This window comes from Bufo bufo, chromosome 3, assembly GCF_905171765.1.
Source record: "Bufo bufo chromosome 3, aBufBuf1.1, whole genome shotgun sequence".
Taxonomy (NCBI): Eukaryota; Metazoa; Chordata; class Amphibia; order Anura; family Bufonidae; genus Bufo; species Bufo bufo.
This window is the reverse complement of record NC_053391.1, coordinates 691,308,263-691,325,972: the sequence shown is the minus strand read 5'-3', so window position 1 is coordinate 691,325,972 and position 17,710 is coordinate 691,308,263. Positions and strand designations below refer to the sequence as shown.

The 17,710-nt window shown below is 44.2% G+C and overlaps 1 protein-coding gene across 1 annotated transcript in view; it reads left to right on the top strand.

Annotated features, from left to right (window-relative positions):
• The window catches only part of LOC120994080 (solute carrier organic anion transporter family member 2B1-like), a 105,406-nt gene that overhangs the window by 9,329 nt on the left and 78,367 nt on the right, over positions 1-17,710 (top strand). The window contains 3 exon segments of the mRNA XM_040422539.1: positions 8,704-8,841; positions 11,556-11,718; positions 12,674-12,895. Coding sequence (XP_040278473.1) covers positions 8,704-8,841; positions 11,556-11,718; positions 12,674-12,895 — 523 coding nt within the window.

The window sequence follows — 17,710 nt, the reverse complement described above, 5'->3', positions numbered from 1 at the left end:
AGTAATTAATGAAGAAAATAAATATCACGGCTCCAGAGATCTCCCCACTCATTGCTTCAGTTGCTCTGATAGATTTATTTCAAGCAGGCAGCTCAGGGAGCGTGTCCTTTTCCATGGGGTGTGACTTTTATACTGCAGCTCAGGTGACAGTTGAAGGTAGGAACTGAGTACATGCGACCACCTAAGCAAGGTGGACAGAGAAATAAGAAAACACAAAAAAAACAGCAGGTGTCGCTATACAGACAGATTTTATTCAATAACTCAGTGGCTGCACTAAACGTTTAATTCCCTGCAATTAGACAAGTATTCAGATCCAAGCGCTGGTTTTAATACTGTAGAATATTTTTCATGGGACAACCCCTGTGGTGAGGTGCACGGTAGAGGTGTGGAGGGGGGTATATCTCACCCAGTTTTCCAGTTTAGTCGGGGGGAGGAAACTGAAATCCAGAGATGCTTTTGCTTCAGTAAGGCATAGCTTGCTGGAGATGGATTGTTTAAGTTCTATGGGCTGGATTTCTTTGGACCGGTTGGTAGTAGGAGTCTCTTGGTCTACACCCCTGGTCCACTACAGGTGTTCATCTGGCCTGAGGTGAGGCCAGCTGGGATGAATCACTGAGGGATAAAGCAACGCTCAGTGTGTGAGAGTCTGGTGGAGAGGAATCGACTCTAGAGAGAAGGAAGCCTGAGATGCTTGTGTGGTCAGGAGGAGGTTGCTGGACCATATGACTGGAGGAAGCCGGGTGTGAACAGTGACTTAGAGGTGAGTTAGGGAGGCCTCTGTATAGTGAGTGCCTAGCCGGGCAAGGATTTCTTGTTTTGTGTTGATGGTGCCAAGTGATGCCAAACTTGGACGTGTTATGTGATGTGATGTGTGACAAAGAAAGCACTGTTTGATGAGAAGTCTGTCATCGCCGGCCCAGTTAAAGAGCGTGATCTCTTACACCACTTTAAACCAAAAATTATAATGTTCACATCTGGTAAATCTAAATATGATCTGTTATATAAGTTGCTACATCAAATCAGGTGAAAGGATATTCTGAGAATGCAGGAGAGCGGGAGTCTTGTTCTGCCAGTTCCTGTAGCAGAATCCACACGCGATGTCCTGCCTGTAGTTCTCAAGTGCTGCGTATTGACCTTCTCAAGTACCTTTCTTGTATAACATGGGGCTTAACATAACACTGAGACCTGTGTAATCTCTTGAAGCACACGGCTGCAGACTTACAGCTCCTGAGGTGCATCGTTCAAATTCTTACCGGAGCTCAGTCAATCCATTCATCACCTGTCATCAAGTATGAAAGCAGAGAATCATTCCACAACAGTTACTGCAGAATCCTGGATTACATCTAGAATCTCTCTATACAAAAAGCTGAGTCACTATGTATCCTGTATTATACTCCAGAGCTGCACTCACTATTCAGCTGGTGGAGTCACTGTTTACATACCTTACATTACTGATCCTGAGTTACATCCTGTATTATACTCCGGAGCTGCACTCACTATTTTGCTGGTGGAGTCACTGTGTACATACATTACTTATCCTGTACTAGAAACATAGAATTTGTCGGCAGATAAGAACCATTTGGCTTATCTAGTCTGCCCAATATACTGAATACTATGGATAGCCCCTGGCCCTATCTTATATGAAGGATGGCCTTATGCCTATCCCATGCATGCTTAAACTCCTTCATTGTATTTGCAGCTACCACTTCTGCAGGAAGGCTATTCCATGCATCCACTACTCTCTCAGTAAAGTAATACTTCCTGATATTACTTTTAAACCTTTGCCCCTCTAATTTAAAACTATGTCCTCTTGTAGCAGTTTTTCTTCTTTTAAATATTCTCTCCTCTTTTACCTTGTTGATTCCCTTTATGTATTTAGCAGTTTCTATCATATCCCCTCTGTCTCTTCTTTCTTCCAAGCTATACATATTAAGGTCCTTTAATCTTTCCTGGTAAGTTTTATCCTGCAATCCATGTACCAGTTTAGTAGCTCTTCTTTGAACTCTCTCAAGTATCTATATCCTTCTGGAGATATGGCCTCCAGTACTGAGCACAATACTCCAGATGAGGTCTCACTAGTGCTCTGTAGAGCGGCATGAGCACCTCCCTCTGTCTACTAGTAATGCCTCTCCCTATACACCCAAGCATTCTGCTAGCATTTCCTGCTGCTCTATGACATTGTCTGCCTACCTTTAAGTCTTCTGAAATAATGACCCCTAAATCCCTTTCCTCAGATACTGAGGTTAGGACTGTGTCACTGATTGTATATTCTGCTCTTGGGTTTTTACGCCCCAGGTGCATTATCTTGCACTTGTCAACATTAAATTTTAGTTGCCAGATTTTTGACCATTCCTCTAGTTTTCCTAAATCCTTTTCCATTTGGTGTATCCCTCCAGGAACATCAACCCTGTTACAAATCTTTGTGTCATCAGCAAAAAGACACACCTTTCCATCGAGGCCTTCTGCAATTTCGCTGATAAAGATATTAAACAATATGGGTCCCAGAACAGATCCCTGAGGTACCCCACTGGTAACAAGACCATGGTCTGAATATACTCCATTGACTACAACCCTCTGTTGTCTGTCCCTCAGCCACTGCCTAATACATTCAACAATATGGGAGTCCAAGCCCAAAGACTGCAATTTATTGATAAGCCTTCTGTGTGGGACAGTATCGAAAGCCTTACTAAAGTCTAGATAAGCGATGTCTACTGCACCTCCTCCATCTATTATTTTAGTCACCCAATCAAAAAAATCAATAAGATTAGTTTGACATGATCTCCCAGAAGTAAACCCATGCTGTTTTTCATCTTTCAATCCATGGGATTTTAGATGTTCCACAATCCTCTCCTTGAGTATGGTTTCCATTAATTTCCCCACTATTGATGTCAGGCTTACTGGCCTATGGTTGCCCGATTCCTCCCTACTACCTTTCTTGTGAATCGGCACAACATTTGCTAATTTCCAATCTTCTGGGACGACTCCTGTTGCCAGTGATTGGTTAAATAAATCTGTTACTGGTTTTGCTAGTTCACCGCTGAGCTCTTTTAATAACTTTGGGTGTATCCCATCAGGCCCCTGTGACTTATTTGTATTGATTTTAGACAGCTGACTTAGAACCTCTTCCTCTGTAAAGACACATGCATCAAAAGATTCATTAGTCTTCCTTCCTAACTGAGGTCATTTTCCTTCGTAAAGACTGAACAGAAGTATTCATTGAGGCAGTCAGCTAGTTTATGTTCTTCCATATGCCTTCCTTCTGTTTTTAATTTTGTAATTCCTTGTTTTAGTTTCCTTTTTTCATTTATGTATCTGAAGAATGCCTTATCACCTTTTTTCCCTGACTGAGCTAATTTCTCTTTTGCCTGTGCTTTAGAAGCTCTTATAACTTGTTTGGCCTCTCTCTGCCTAATCTTGTAAATTAGCCTGTCATCTTCGTTTTTTTTGTTGTTTTTTTTTTATAATTCCTAAATGCTATCTTTTTGTTTTTAATGATTTTGGCCACTTCTGCTGAGTACCACAGTGGTCTTTTCCTTTTTTTTATCTTTTACTGACAAGCCTAATGCAATTTTCTGTTGCCTTCAATAGTGCCTCTTTTAAGTAGTCCCATTTCTCCTGGACTCCAATGAAACTGTTCCAATCTGATAGGGACTCGTATACCACTAATCTAATTTTAGAAAAGTCAGTTTTTCTAAAATCTAAAACTTTTTTGTTTTTGTGTGGTGTGACTCACCACTGATCCTGAGTTACATCCTGTATTATATTCCAGAGCTGCACTCACTATTCTGCTGGTGGAGTCACTGTTTACATACCTTACATTACTGATCCTGAGTTATATCCTGTATTATACACCAGAGCTGCACTCACTACACTGCGTGCAAAATTATTAGGCAAATGAGTATTTTGACCACATCATCCTCTTTATGCATGTTGTCTTACTCCAAGCTGTATAGGCTCGAAAGCCTACTACCAATTAAGCATATTAGGTGATGTGCATCTCTGTAATGAGAAGGGGTGTGGTCTAATGACATCAACACCCTATATTAGGTGTGCATAATTATTAGGCAACTTCCTTTCCTTTGGCAAAATGGGTCAAAAGAAGGACTTGACAGGCTCAGAAAAGTCAAAAATAGTGAAATATCTTGCAGAGGGATGCAGCACTCTTAAAATTGCAAAGCTTCTGAAGCGTGATCATCGAACAATCAAGCGTTTCATTCAAAATAGTCAACAGGGTCGCAAGAAGCGTGTGGAAAAACCAAGGCGCAAAATAACTGCCCATGAACTGAGAAAAGTCAAGCGTGCAGCTGCCAAGATGCCACTTGCCACCAGTTTGGCCATATTTCAGAGCTGCAACATCACTGGAGTGCCCAAAAGCACAAGGTGTGCAATACTCAGAGACATGGCCAAGGTAAGAAAGGCTGAAAGATGACCACCACTGATCAAGACACACAAGCTGAAACGTCAAGACTGGGCCAAGAAATATCTCAAGACTGATTTTTCTAAGGTTTTATGGACTGATGAAATGAGAGTGAGTCTTGATGGGCCAGATGGATGGGCCCGTGGCTGGATTGGTAAAGGGCAGAGAGCTCCAGTCCGACTCAGACGCCAGCAAGGTGGAGGTGGAGTACTGGTTTGGGCTGGTATCATCAAAGATGAGCTTGTGGGGCCTTTTCGGGTTGAGGATGGAGTCAAGCTCAACTCCCAGTCCTACTGCCAGTTTCTGGAAGACACCTTCTTCAAGCAGTGGTACAAAAAGAAGTCTGCATCCTTCAAGAAAAACATGATTTTCATGCAGGACAATGCTCCATCACACGCGTCCAAGTACTCCACAGCGTGGCTGGCAAGAAAGGGTATAAAAGAAGAAAATCTAATGACAAGGCCTCCTTGTTCACCTGATCTGAACCCCATTGAGAACCTGTGGTCCATCATCAAATGTGAGATTTACAAGGAGGGAAAACAGTACACCTCTCTGAACAGTGTCTGGGAGGCTGTGGTTGCTGCTGCATGCAATGTTGATGGTGAACAGATCAAAACACGGACAGAATCCATGGATGGCAGGCTTTCGAGTGTCCTTGCAAAGAAAGGTGGCTATATTGGTCACTGATTTGTTTTTGTTTTGTTTTTGAATGTCAGAAATGTATATTTGTGAATGTTGAGATGTTATATTGGTTTCACTGGTAAAAATAAATAATTGAAATGGGTATATATTTGTTTTTTGTTAAGTTGCCTAATAATTATGCACAGTAATAGTCACCTGCACACACAGATATCCCCCTAAAATAGCTAAAACTGAAAACAAACTAAAAACTACTTCCAAAAATATTCAGCTTTGATATTAATGAGTTTTTTTGGGTTCATTGAGAACATGGTTGTTGTTCAATAATAAAATTAATCCTCAAAAATACAACTTGCCTAATAATTCTGCACTCCCTGTATTCTGCTGGTGCAGTCACTGTGTACATACATTGCTTATCCTGTACTGATCCTGAGTTACATCCTGTATTATACTCCAGAGCTGCACTCACTATTCTGCTGGTGCAGTCACTGTGTTTATACATTACTTATCCTGCACTAATCCTGAGTTACATCCTGTATTATACTCCAGAGCTGCACTCACTATTCTGCTGGTGCAGTCACTGTGTACATACATTACTTATCCTGTACTGATCCTGAGTTACATCCTGTATTATACTCCAGAGCTGCACTCACTATTCTACTGGTGCAATCACTGTGTTTATACATTACTTATCCTGTACTGATCCTGAGTTACATCCTGTATTATACTCTAGAGCTGCACTCACTATTCTGCTGGTGGAGTCACTGTTTACATACCTTACATTACTGATCCTGAGTTACTTTCTGTATTATACTCCAGAGCTGCGCTCACTATTCTGCTGGTGCAGTCACTGTGTACATACATTACTTATCCTGTACTGATCCTGAGTTACATCCTGTATTATACGCCAGAGCTGCACTTAGTATTCAGCCATTTTGGGGTGATAGTATACAGTGGTGCTGGAAAGTTTGTGAACCCTTCAAAATGTTCTTTGTTTCTGTATAAATTTGACGTATATCACCTCCGAATTTCACACAAGTCCTAAAAGTTGATAAACAACCAAAAATATGAAACTGGGTAATTTATTTATTGAGGAAAGTGCTCCAATATCACATGCCTGTCGCGGTAAAAGTGTGAACCCCTGATTTCAGTATCTGCTGTGACCACCCTGTTTCCGGTTACTGTTGATTAGTACTGCACGTTGGCTTGGAGGAATTTTAGTTCATTCCTCTGTACAGAACAGCTTCAGCTCTGCTATGTTGGTCTTTTTTTTTTTTTTTTGCTAAAGCTCCTTGCACAACATTTTCATTGGATTAAGGTCGGGACGGTGACTTGTCTATTCCAGAATTTTCCCTTTCTTCTTCTTTAACCCTTCCTTGGTAGAAGGACTTGTGCACTCAGGGTTGTTGTCTTGCTCCATGACCCATGTTCTTTAGAGATTTAGCACACGCACAGATGTCTTGACGTCTTCCTTGAGAATTTGATGGTAAAATTCTGAATTTGTTGTTCCATAAATGATGGTGAGCAGCCCTTACCCATATGTCGCAAAACAGGCCCAAACCATGGTTCCACCACCACTATGTTTCAGATATGGGATTAGGTTCTTATGCTGGATGCTCGGTTTTCCTTTTTCCAAACATAATGTTTCTCATTAACACCAAAAAGTTCTATCTTGGTCTCATCTGTCTACAAAACATTGCTCCAGTATCCTTCTGGCTTGTCAAGGTGATCTTTATAAACTGCAGACGAGCTGCAATGTTCTTTTTGGAGAGCAGTGGCTTTCTTCTTGCAATCCAGCCATACTACTCAGTTCAGTGTCCTCCTGTGGACTCATGAACATCAACATAGGATAATTTGAGAAAGACCTTCAGTTATATAGAGGTTCCAACGTTTTATTGTCAGAACAAAGAGTGGTTTGTTCTGAATTAACCTGGAAATTTTTTCCTTTTTAACTGTCAGCAACCGTACATTGTGGATGTGGAAAGAGTAGGGTAATCACACCATGTGGCCACGACAGTACTGCTGCTGTTAAAAAGGGACAGTTTTTCCAGGTTTGTTCAGAACAAACCACTCTTTCTTCTGACATTAACAAGAGAGTGAGTGTATAAATACAGGCAGGCATTTTGCCCCCACTAAGGCATAATTTTAAGATGCTTGGTCCCAACAAGCCACTTTCTTTTCCCCCCCATAACATCGTGTGTGTTTAAACACCACCTGCCCCCGATTAAGGGAAATATGAAACAGCATAACACATGTAATGGTACGCTGTGTTTAAACCCTTTCCGTCCTGGACGGGACTTTAGAGATTGTGCATGCTCATGACCCCGGCATCTGATCGGGCAAAAACCCGGAAGTGCATGCTTCCAGGTGTGTTTTGGCTCCCCCTGATGAGGATCGGGGGTGGGGGAGCGTGTGTATGGCAGCCTCTGTATTCCTCAATGATACAAGGCGGTCGCATGTTAGTTCCTAAGGAGCCCCTGCCTGGTGTAGGGCTCTAAAGAAAAATAGTAAAATCCTCTTACACTCCTATGCTAATTGGGAACTATAAAAAAAAGAAGAGAAAGACAATGAAAGCCCTAGGAGACCTCCGTGTCATATACCACTTTCCAGGCCAATTTAGTATATTTGTGTAGAATCAATTCAGGCACAAATAAAACATTTTTTAATGACTTGGACATGAAACTAATTTCAAGAAGTTTGCAATCTTTAATGGAGCCTAAATTCTTTATAAATGGTTTAGTATTTTTTTTTTCCAGCCTGATGAGCATCAGCAACTCTTCTCATGAGGTCCACGCACATTTTTTTTAAATCACATTCCAAGAGCTATAACTTTTTTGTTTTTTCATCAATGTACTTGTATGAGGTCTTATTTTTTGCAGGAGAAGTTATAGTTTTTAATTCACCATTTTGGGTACATGTAATGATTGATTAAAGCCAGCTGTTTAGCTAAAACCGCCTTTGTTAACATCAGTAGAAAGCTGTATTAGTGGTCACTAAGGGGTTAATGCCATGATACACTTCCAGAAATCTGCAGACAGTTGTTTTGGGTGATTGACCATCATCAGAGCAGAGAGTATTGGCTTAACTGGATGAGAGTCCTAAGTCAGGATTTTGGGGGTACTATTTCTCCTTGGGGAGAGAGCACCATTAATGAGGGGCAATCACCCCGAAACAGCTGTCTGCAGATGAGACGCTGGCTTATTTAATATCGCAATCATGTCTCAAGGCCTATTTAAAGGGTCGAACATTAACTTATAGGATAGCTGCCTTACATCTGTTGGCATTAGAGGCAGAGCTTGTTAAGAGCTAATTTGCATCCCTTTCTTCCCAGAAGTCCAGAGGAGCTTGTATGGCCTATAAGTCTCCTCACATCAACTAAGGCGCTCTCCCCAAGAAGAGATAGTACCCCCCTAATCAGTCTTTACTGTAGCATTCTATTCATGAATCTCAGGATGAGTAAACATATGACGTATCCACATAGGAGAGTGTTGTAGATAATTGCATAGTGGAGGATGAAGCTCCCAGTGAATGAGGAGATGATAAATCCTGCATCTGTGGCTGTGTGAACTATCAGGCTCCTCAGGGGAGGGGACCATATTATGTCACATATAATATATCATTTGTAACATGTTGCCTTGTTATTTCAGATCTTTGTGGTTTGTCATGGATTCCTGCAGCTCTCCCAGCTCCTTCTGTCTGCCTACCTCAAGAGTTCAATTTCCACTATTGAGAAGCGCTTTGGGCTCTCCAGTCAGACATCTGGGATTCTGGCTTCCTTTAATGAGGTAACTTTACCCTTCCAGGGGGCACCCAGAAATTTTAATTGGTGGTGGTGGGTTATGGAGTTGTCCCTTAACTGCCTTCTGCCTACTTCCAACCTTCGGTAGATTCCCAGTCCCTCTCTGTCCTCCTTGGTGGCTTTTGCCTGTTGCCAGGGTACATTCTCTTTTTCCACTACTTCTAATGTGGAGGCTGAGAAGGAGAGATGTGGGCATACATAGCCAAGGATGGCCATGCTCACTCATGCTCTCTGTCTGTACTGCAGGTCTGCACTGGCGTGCCTTTCTCCTCTTCAGGCTGTGCTGACTGGCTTACCCTCATGCTCCCAGGAATAAAATCTAGGGGTGGAAAACCACACACATACTCTATAAACGTAAACATGCCACAAAATAAACCCTAGACCCCAAAACAAACCATCCAAGCTAAAACAGACCAGACCTTAAGTAAACCCAGACCAGACCCTAAATAAATCCAGAACCTAGAGCTGACCATCTCAACTAAAGCAGATCCCAGAGGAGACCCTCATTCAGTCCAGACATGAGACCTTACTCTCTAATCTAACACAGACCCCAGTATAAGCCCTAAATATACCCCAACCAGACCCTCTCAACTAAAACCTGCTGCAGAATAAACCCTTAATAAATCTAGACCCCAAAGCAAACCCTCTAAACTAAAACACCCCAGGACAGACCTTTATTAAATCCAGAGCCCTGACCAGACCCTCTAAACTAAAACAGACCCCCAGACAGTGGCGTGCCTAGGGTGTTTGGCACCTGGGGCGGGTCCTTTCTCTGGAACCCCCCATCCCCCAATACTTTAAAAAAATTGTACCCCCTCACAGTAGAATTACCCCCTTTGTGCAACCTTTACAGTAGTTTTGTACAGATGTGTGCCCCCTCACAGTAGTTAAGCCCACATTGTGCCCCCTCACAGTAGTTATGCCCTCTCTGTGCCCCTTTCACAGTAATAATCCCCATTGTGCCCCCTTCAAGTAATAATCTCAATTGTGCCCCTTTTATAGTAATAATGCCCACTGTGCCCCCTTCACAGTAATAATGCCCATTGTGCCCCCTTAATAGTAGTAATGTCCACTGTGCTAGTAATGCCCTCTGTGCCCCCTCCATAGTAGAAATCCCACTTGTGCCCCCCTCACAGTAATAATGCCCACTGTGCCCCCTTCATTGTAGTAATGCCCTCTGGCTCTATGCCCCCTCCATAGTAGAAATGCCCATTGTGTCCCCTTCACATTAGTAATGCCCTCTGTCCCCCCCATATTTATAAAGTCCTCTGTGCCCCCTCCATAGTAATAAAGCCCTCTGTGCCCCCTCTGTATTAAAAAACAAAAAACACAGTAAATACTCATCTTGTCCCGTTCCTGACGCTCACATACCTCTCCTCCCTGCAGGCACAGATCGCTCTGCAGCATGGTGTGGGCGGAGCTTGTGCATATTTCCAGGCTGCAGGCTCCACCCACACAGGCTGGCTGCACGATGTACAGTATGTCTGCAGGCTGAATGGGGGAGTGGGGAGAAGTCTTCCTGCTTCACCATTCTGTGCTCCACCGTCCTGAAGGAGGGGAGGAGCGCTGGGAGCTGAGCGGTCAATGACAGGACCGCAGCTCCCAGTGCTCCAGCAATGAGCGCTTCTATCTGTATTGATGGAAGCGCTCATTGCTTCTGCCACCCCCCTGAGAGCTGGCACCCGGGGCGGACCACCCCCCCCACGCTTCCCCCTTAGTACGCCACTGCCCCCCAGAACAGATATTAAATAAAGACCCCAGACCAGGCCCTCTGAGCTAATCCATGCTCCAGAATAAACCCTAAATAAATCCAGACCCCATACCAGACCCTATATAGATTTAAAGAGATGACATCAATGCCTATGCTTGGAAGGGTTTTGGAATTGTCTGAGGAAGTAGTACCCAACACCATGCTATGCTCATTCATGTAGTTGAGTTTGATACTGCATTCACTTGCATGGAACTAGGCTACAGTACCAGACACAGCCTCACGAATGATGGTAGTGCATGTAATAGCAGTGGTCTCCTATGCTGAAGAGCAGGCGATTGTCGGGAAGGAATGCTTCCTTCCTGATAATCATCTGCCTGATCTCCCGACATAAACAAGCCCTAGTGTACCCTACCACAAAGCATGTTTGCTTATACAGGCATGGGTCCCTTAAAGGGATTATGCAAGAATTGGAGAGGTTTGGGCAAACCCTAACACTTGGCAAGACCTGTAAAGGAAAGAATACTTACCTGCTTTCCGGCGCTGGCTCCCCACTCCTTCTCCTACCGGCCTGCAATGCTCTGCTGGTCTCTCTCACTGGAACATCTTGTTTGACATTGCGCAGCCAATCGCTGCCCAAAACATCTGTCAAACCAGATGTTTACAGTTTGGGGACTCAGCAGAGCATCACAGGCCTGGAGGAGAAGTAGCAGGGAGTCATTTCCGGGAAGCAGGTAAGTAGTCTTCCCTTTACAGGTTCGGCCATTTGGGGAGAAAGGGGGATGCCAAAGCCCCCAATCTTGCACAACCCCTTTCAGGCTGGTGGTCCTTCCATCCAGCTGACACCAGCTCTACTGTCATGGTTAATTGTAGATTTTTTTTTGTATATTTTTGTACCTACACATTGTTCCTAACCCTTGAGTGTGGTGTGGAGGGTGAAACTTCTGGAATTAGTCTAGGTCCTGTAACTTCTCTGCTACTTCTGGTTTCAGATTGGGAACACCGTGCTTATTGTCTTCGTCAGCTACTTTGGAAGTCGAGTACACCGGCCACGGTTCATCGGGTGTGGAGCTCTGATCGTCTGCCTTGCTGGATTTATTATGTGTCTACCTCATTTTATTATGGGACAGTACGAATATGACAAATCTTTCGCTAGTAAGTAAAGGTATTGGAGAAATATCCTCCCAGGCCATGCCTAGACAATTTGGATAACTGGCTGAATATACAAAAAGCAGGGCTATATAAGAGTCAATAAGTTGTAACCGTTGCTTCACTGGTGGTCTAGGGTAGTGAAGGGGTTGATACCTACTTCCCTTGTGTTCTACCTGCTTACCAGGTAGTCTAGTGAAAGGTGAGGGTTAATATCAAGGTCCTGGGTATATGGGTAACAAAGAGAATAATGCCTACTTATTGATGATCTATTAGAGCTTAGAGTTTTGGAGGGGTAATGTCTAATCCCAGGTGTGAATTAGAGTAAAGGAGATAATGACTGATTCCTTGGCGATCTAGTGAAATAAAGAGGTCAATATCAGAGTCCCAGATAGCCTCAAATCTTCTCAGTCCCAGGTAGCAAAGGGATTAATGCTTGATTCTCTTGTGGTCTAGGGTAGCATGCAGGTGAATATCTGCTTCCCTGGGAGTTTAGCGAAGAGAAAAGGTTTATATCAGCATCATTGGTGGTCTAGGGTAGTAAGGAGGGTATGTATACACTTTCCTAGTTGTCTAGGTTAATGAAAAGGTAAATGTTGGCTTCCATGGTGGAGCAATGGAGAAGTTCAAGATTATGTCTGGTGGTATTATGTGGTCTCATCTACAGCTGTCCAGTATTGATGCCTTCATCTGTAGATTGTTTTTGTTGGGTTTTCCATTTATTTGTACCAGAGATCTAGGTCTAGAAGAAGATTTTGAAGTTAGTGGTCTTAGTTGACCAAGTGTAAACTGTCTTACCTTGTGTTCCCTGAAAGAACGCAACAATAATAAGTCTCGTAGAGTAGCAGATGTGACCAGTCAACAGAGGCTTTTGGTCTATAAATGGGCAGGTAGACATGGTCCTTAGTACAGATGTGTGGAGGGCAAGGCCGCTATATTCATCTTCCACCCTCTATTCTAGGCGTCTACAGTAACACAACGGATATTTGTCAGTCTGGACTATTAAGCCAAAGTCCCAGCAGTGATCAGTGTGTGGCAAAGACTCAAACAGACAACAAGAATGTCTTGTCCATCCTGTTCATCGGTCAGATTCTCCTCGGGATCGGTGGTGTGCCCATTCAGCCTTTCGGAATTTCTTACATTGACGATTACGCCAGCAAAAGGAACTCGCCTCTTTACATAGGTGAGATGGGATGTAAATGGGATTCAAATGTGATAATTTAAGAAAGTGTTATCCTTGAGGTTTTCCTGGTTCTCGCCCTTTAAAGCTGCTACCTCTTGAAATAGTACCAGTATGGTTGGCTGCTGACAAACAGTGACCAGAGACACTGGTACTTAGCATTGAGGGAACAGGCAAACTCATAACAGGATGAGCAAACTATGCAAATCAGTGAAACAGTCCAAAGGTCAGAACAGGTAGCACAGTCAGTACTATTAACAGGTACAGTTCAGGTCAGGAGGCAGAGCATCAGGAACCAGGAAACAGGCAGAGGTCATTATATAGGCAGAAAATGGATTAGAGCTCTAAACAGACTCTGGCAAGGTAGAGAGACCTGGAAAAATCTGTAGAGGTCAGCAGTACAGCTATATAGCAATTAACAATTAGAAACAGCCTTGCAGCAGCTCACAGGGCAAGAGGAGATTAACCCTTCCAGTACTGCAACAGTACAGGAAGTCATCCCCTATAAGCACAGGACAGTGATGGCCATGAACTGCAATTGTAATGCCTAAAAATCGACTTCTTCTTCCCTATATTGTACCAATCCTTAGTTGAAGCCAATGGAATACTCCAGAGCTGCATTCACAATTCTGTTGGCTGTTATTGGACATAGTCAGCAAACTTGCACACTGTTCATTTGCATAATATCCAGTGACTGTAAAGTGCAGCATCTGGTATAAGGTGGACATTTCAAAAAATCTATATATGAGAGGAGGCTCTGTTTAGGTGTTGAACAAGTAGGGAATGCTACAAAATGTCAGCTCTGCAGCCTACAAAAAAACTCAAAACAAAATCTGAGCAACAATCTGGGCACTTCAAAAGAATTTGAAGTGTTTGCCTTCTCTACAGACAGTGGAGGGGGTGGAGGACCACACGAATGCAGGATCAGACTACACAGGATTGTTTGTAGTCTGTAACCATGGTAACATAGATCTTCACAGAAGCTGTAGAAACTAAACACAAAGAGATCCTGTGGATTGAAGACCTGCTCTGCCACCAGGGTTGGGTTGGCCCCAGGTGTCTATATGTGGGTCCTTGGGTGACAGTCACAGTGAAGTGTAGAGCATTATAACCCAGGATAAACTTCGCTAGCACTTTTTACAGGAGCTCCCGGGCCCCTGTACAAAATCTGTAACCAGAGATGTAAAGTGCCTTCAGACACCTGAGTGTGACTGCCACCTGTGCCCTCCTGCTTAATGTGTACATGCCCTTACGTGTGGGTGCTGCAGGGTGTGACCCGTCTGCTCAGCTGTAGCCCGTCTGTCCCCGAGATGAGCAGCGTGCAGCCAGATTCCTCACATCTTCGCCAAACTAGATTCTCCTCATTTTGGATCTCATCCAGTCACACAAACACGAAACACTGTGGCCGTGACTCAACAGTTCCTGAGGAAAAAGAAGCTGCGAGATTTCTCTGAATTCTGCAAATTTCTGCTTCAAAGGAAATACAAAAACATCCATTAGTAATAATAAAACACGGGAGGGGGTGAAAACGAGGCGAGAAGACCACCCAAATCCAACAACTATCTATCTAGCTATCTATCTAGCTATCTATCTATCTATCTATCTATCTATCTATCTATCTATCTATCTATCTATCTATCTATCTATCTATCTATCTATCTATCTCTATCTATCCTGAGAGTTCCTCTTAATATATTCTAATGATAAGATAATAGATTCTGCTCCGGGTCGATGTTCATTGTAATGGATTCTGCCTCTGGGATGAGCGCTCTCTGCTCTGCAGGATCCTGAGTTTATCATTTGCAGGATCAAATATTTGTCCATAAATTACATTTTGCAGAGTGACTTTAATGATTCTGGTAATCCCCAGATAACACCACGCCTCATACATAATGTAAGCGATGCTGCATTGCCTTCATGTCACACATATCCAGTTTTCTAAGGATACGAGACGCCGCAGTGAAGTGGTTTTTATCTTGGACATTGCTGAATGATTTTGATGTTTGTCTAGTTTTTCCTTGTGGATTTGTTGGATAATTCCACTAGAAACCGTGACATGAATTGTGGGCAGAATATCTTTCCTGCATTCGATTAAGGCCTCATGCACACGACCGTGGTGTGTTTTGCGGTCCGCAAATCGCTGATGGCGTCCGTGCGCATTCCGCAATTTGCGGAACGGCACGGACAGCTTTTACATATAACTGCAAAGCGCGGACAAGAATAGGACATGTTATATTTTTTTAGCGGGGCCACGGAACGGAGCAACGGATGCGGACAGCACAATGAGTGCTGTTCGCATCTTTTGTGGCCTGTGAGACAGTGACAGGTCTCACTCAGGTTAGAGGCAAGGAAGGGGTGGATAGTGCGGTCCATACCCCTGTTCCACCACAGGTGAGAGAAGCTGGAGGTAATCAGCCTGGCATAAGGGACCTCCCAAAGTGTCAGCAAGGGGGGAGTGTGTTGCCTGTGGAGAGAGGCCTGGAGGCTCTGTGTGGTCCAAGCCAGGAGGGCTGAGAGACCACTATGCCCCATGTCTGCTGAGACACTGGACTGGAGGCAGTGGGCGTACTGTGCTCTATACAGCCAGGAGGCTGTGGGACATTGGCTGAGAAAGCCGCTTGTGTTCACAGGGTGTGAACAAGGACTTAGGTGAGTCAGGAAACTCTGTGTTAGTTAGAGCCTGGACGGGCAAGTGTTTATTATTTTATGTGGATGTCAAATGTGTTAGGTGAAGCTGCGACTTCATGATAACTTGTATTGGTTGGAGTTTGCACAATAAATACACTGTTTGGACCTGAAACCTGGTGTCCTAAAGGCGTATCTGTGAGAATGACCCCCAAATAAGAGGCGATCCCTTACAATTGGCGGAGGATTCGGGCAATAACAGCAGGTTGCTAGGGGCAACGACCTGACGGAAAAGAGCAGGTGCTGCTGAATGTTGCCAAGGAATTGCTGTGTTGCTGTGCAGTGATTTAAAGGGACGGAAGCCTGCTAGTTTACAGGAGCAGAGACTGCTGGAAAACGGCTGGTGTTAAACTGGACATTTTTTTTTCTGTGGTGCAAACCGTGCAGGATTTAAAGGGCCAGAAGCCCAGTACAAGAGACTGATCAGTGAAAATGGCTGCAAAATGGTATAGCCCATGGGAGAAATCCTGCGAGTTAGTGATCGGGGGAATCCCGCTGGGGGTCATTCTAGACTCCCGCCAGCAAGTGTCTCGGGTCCTGCCTGAAATTCTGGACTTTGTAACAAGGGGGCCAGAGACAAAAACGATGGTGTCACTGACCTTTGTGACAGACTATGGCTCTGTGCAATGGGAGCTGTTAAAATGTGAGATACTGGAAGTGGAATTTGTACTGGGCAAGGACTTTCCATTGTTTGGGCAGTTGTGGAGCGGAGTTCCTGATAAAAGGCAAAGATATGCCGTTGCCAAGGGCAACCGTCGGGAAGACAAAGAGGTGGAGAGCGGTGCGGTTCTCAGGAGGGCATATCTTCCCTGCGACCGTGTCCGGAGTCCTGGAGAGGAAGTGCGGAGGTGCAGTAAAGCTGTTGCTAGGAGCAACCACAACCTTGATGAGTCTGCGGGAGAGAATGTCACTGCTTTACCAGAATGGTTGATTACAAGGGGTAAGACTGTTCCTGTTATTAACCATGTGGCAGACCCAGTGACAGTGAGCCGGCGGAGGGGATACCTGCTGGGCCGGTAGGTAATAAGTCTGTGTCTGGACAGGCGGATCAGCCTGCTGTGATTGCTCCCTCGCAGAAATCTACAGGGGAGAAGGTTTCTGTGTTACCTCAGTTGCCCATGACCAAAGCTAGTTTTGGGATGACAAGGATCCGGGATCCCATGCTAGCCCGGGTGAGAGGCAGCACAATATTGAAACCTAAGACTGGTAAAATATTAAAGGTGCTGGACAGTCGTGCGGATAAGGACTATCCGCTGATTTTCACTGAGCGTGAGACTCCAATGAGAACAGAGACTGATGACTTTGATGTTACAGATACGCTCATGCATGAGGGAGTGTTGGGCCGTGATATCGGTTTGGTGCTGTGGGGTAAGGTAGACACTTCTGCAGATAGTGACGAAACTCCTGCAGAACCTGTACCTGTCCCTTTAAGTGAGGATCTAAGGGAGCTGCACTTTGACCTGCATGGGGAAAGAATATTGACCATTGGAAACAATGGTGCTGGTCAAGTGCAAAGTGATGGTGACAAAAGTGCGGAAATGCATAAGGAAAATATGATGTCATATGAAATATGTGGTGACAGTGATATAACTTTTCCGTTGCAGGTTGTGGTCAGGGGAGAAGCGCCCCCTGGTGGTAAAAATTTAAATGATGATGAAACCTTATTTTCTGCATCTGCTATGTTTCATGAAGCGCGATATGACGTAATCAAAAGGTTTGAAGACATGCATATAAGTAGTGTGGAGCAAAGCCCAGCTCCAGCTCAGTGTTTGAAGGTGCAGGAAAATATGATAGGGTTAGAGGGTGTACCACACGGACCAGAGGTGGAAATGCAGTCTCCACAATGTTGGTTGGTTACTAAGAAAGTGTCCCAGGTGGGGATTAGCTCATCGGTGCCCCTAGAGGTCAGAATTAATAATGACACGAGCGGTATAGGTGACGTATGTGCTGTGACCGATAGCAACACAGAGAGTGAAGCTACCATGTCAAGGTCCTGTGAAACAAAGGTGGTTACTAGTAGCGACCAGACAGTTATATCTGACGAGATGGGAATTAAGTCGGGTGACATCAGCCTAGGGTCTGAAGCCCATATCCAGACAGTTGTAGGTGACCTGACACGACAGTACAGCTGCA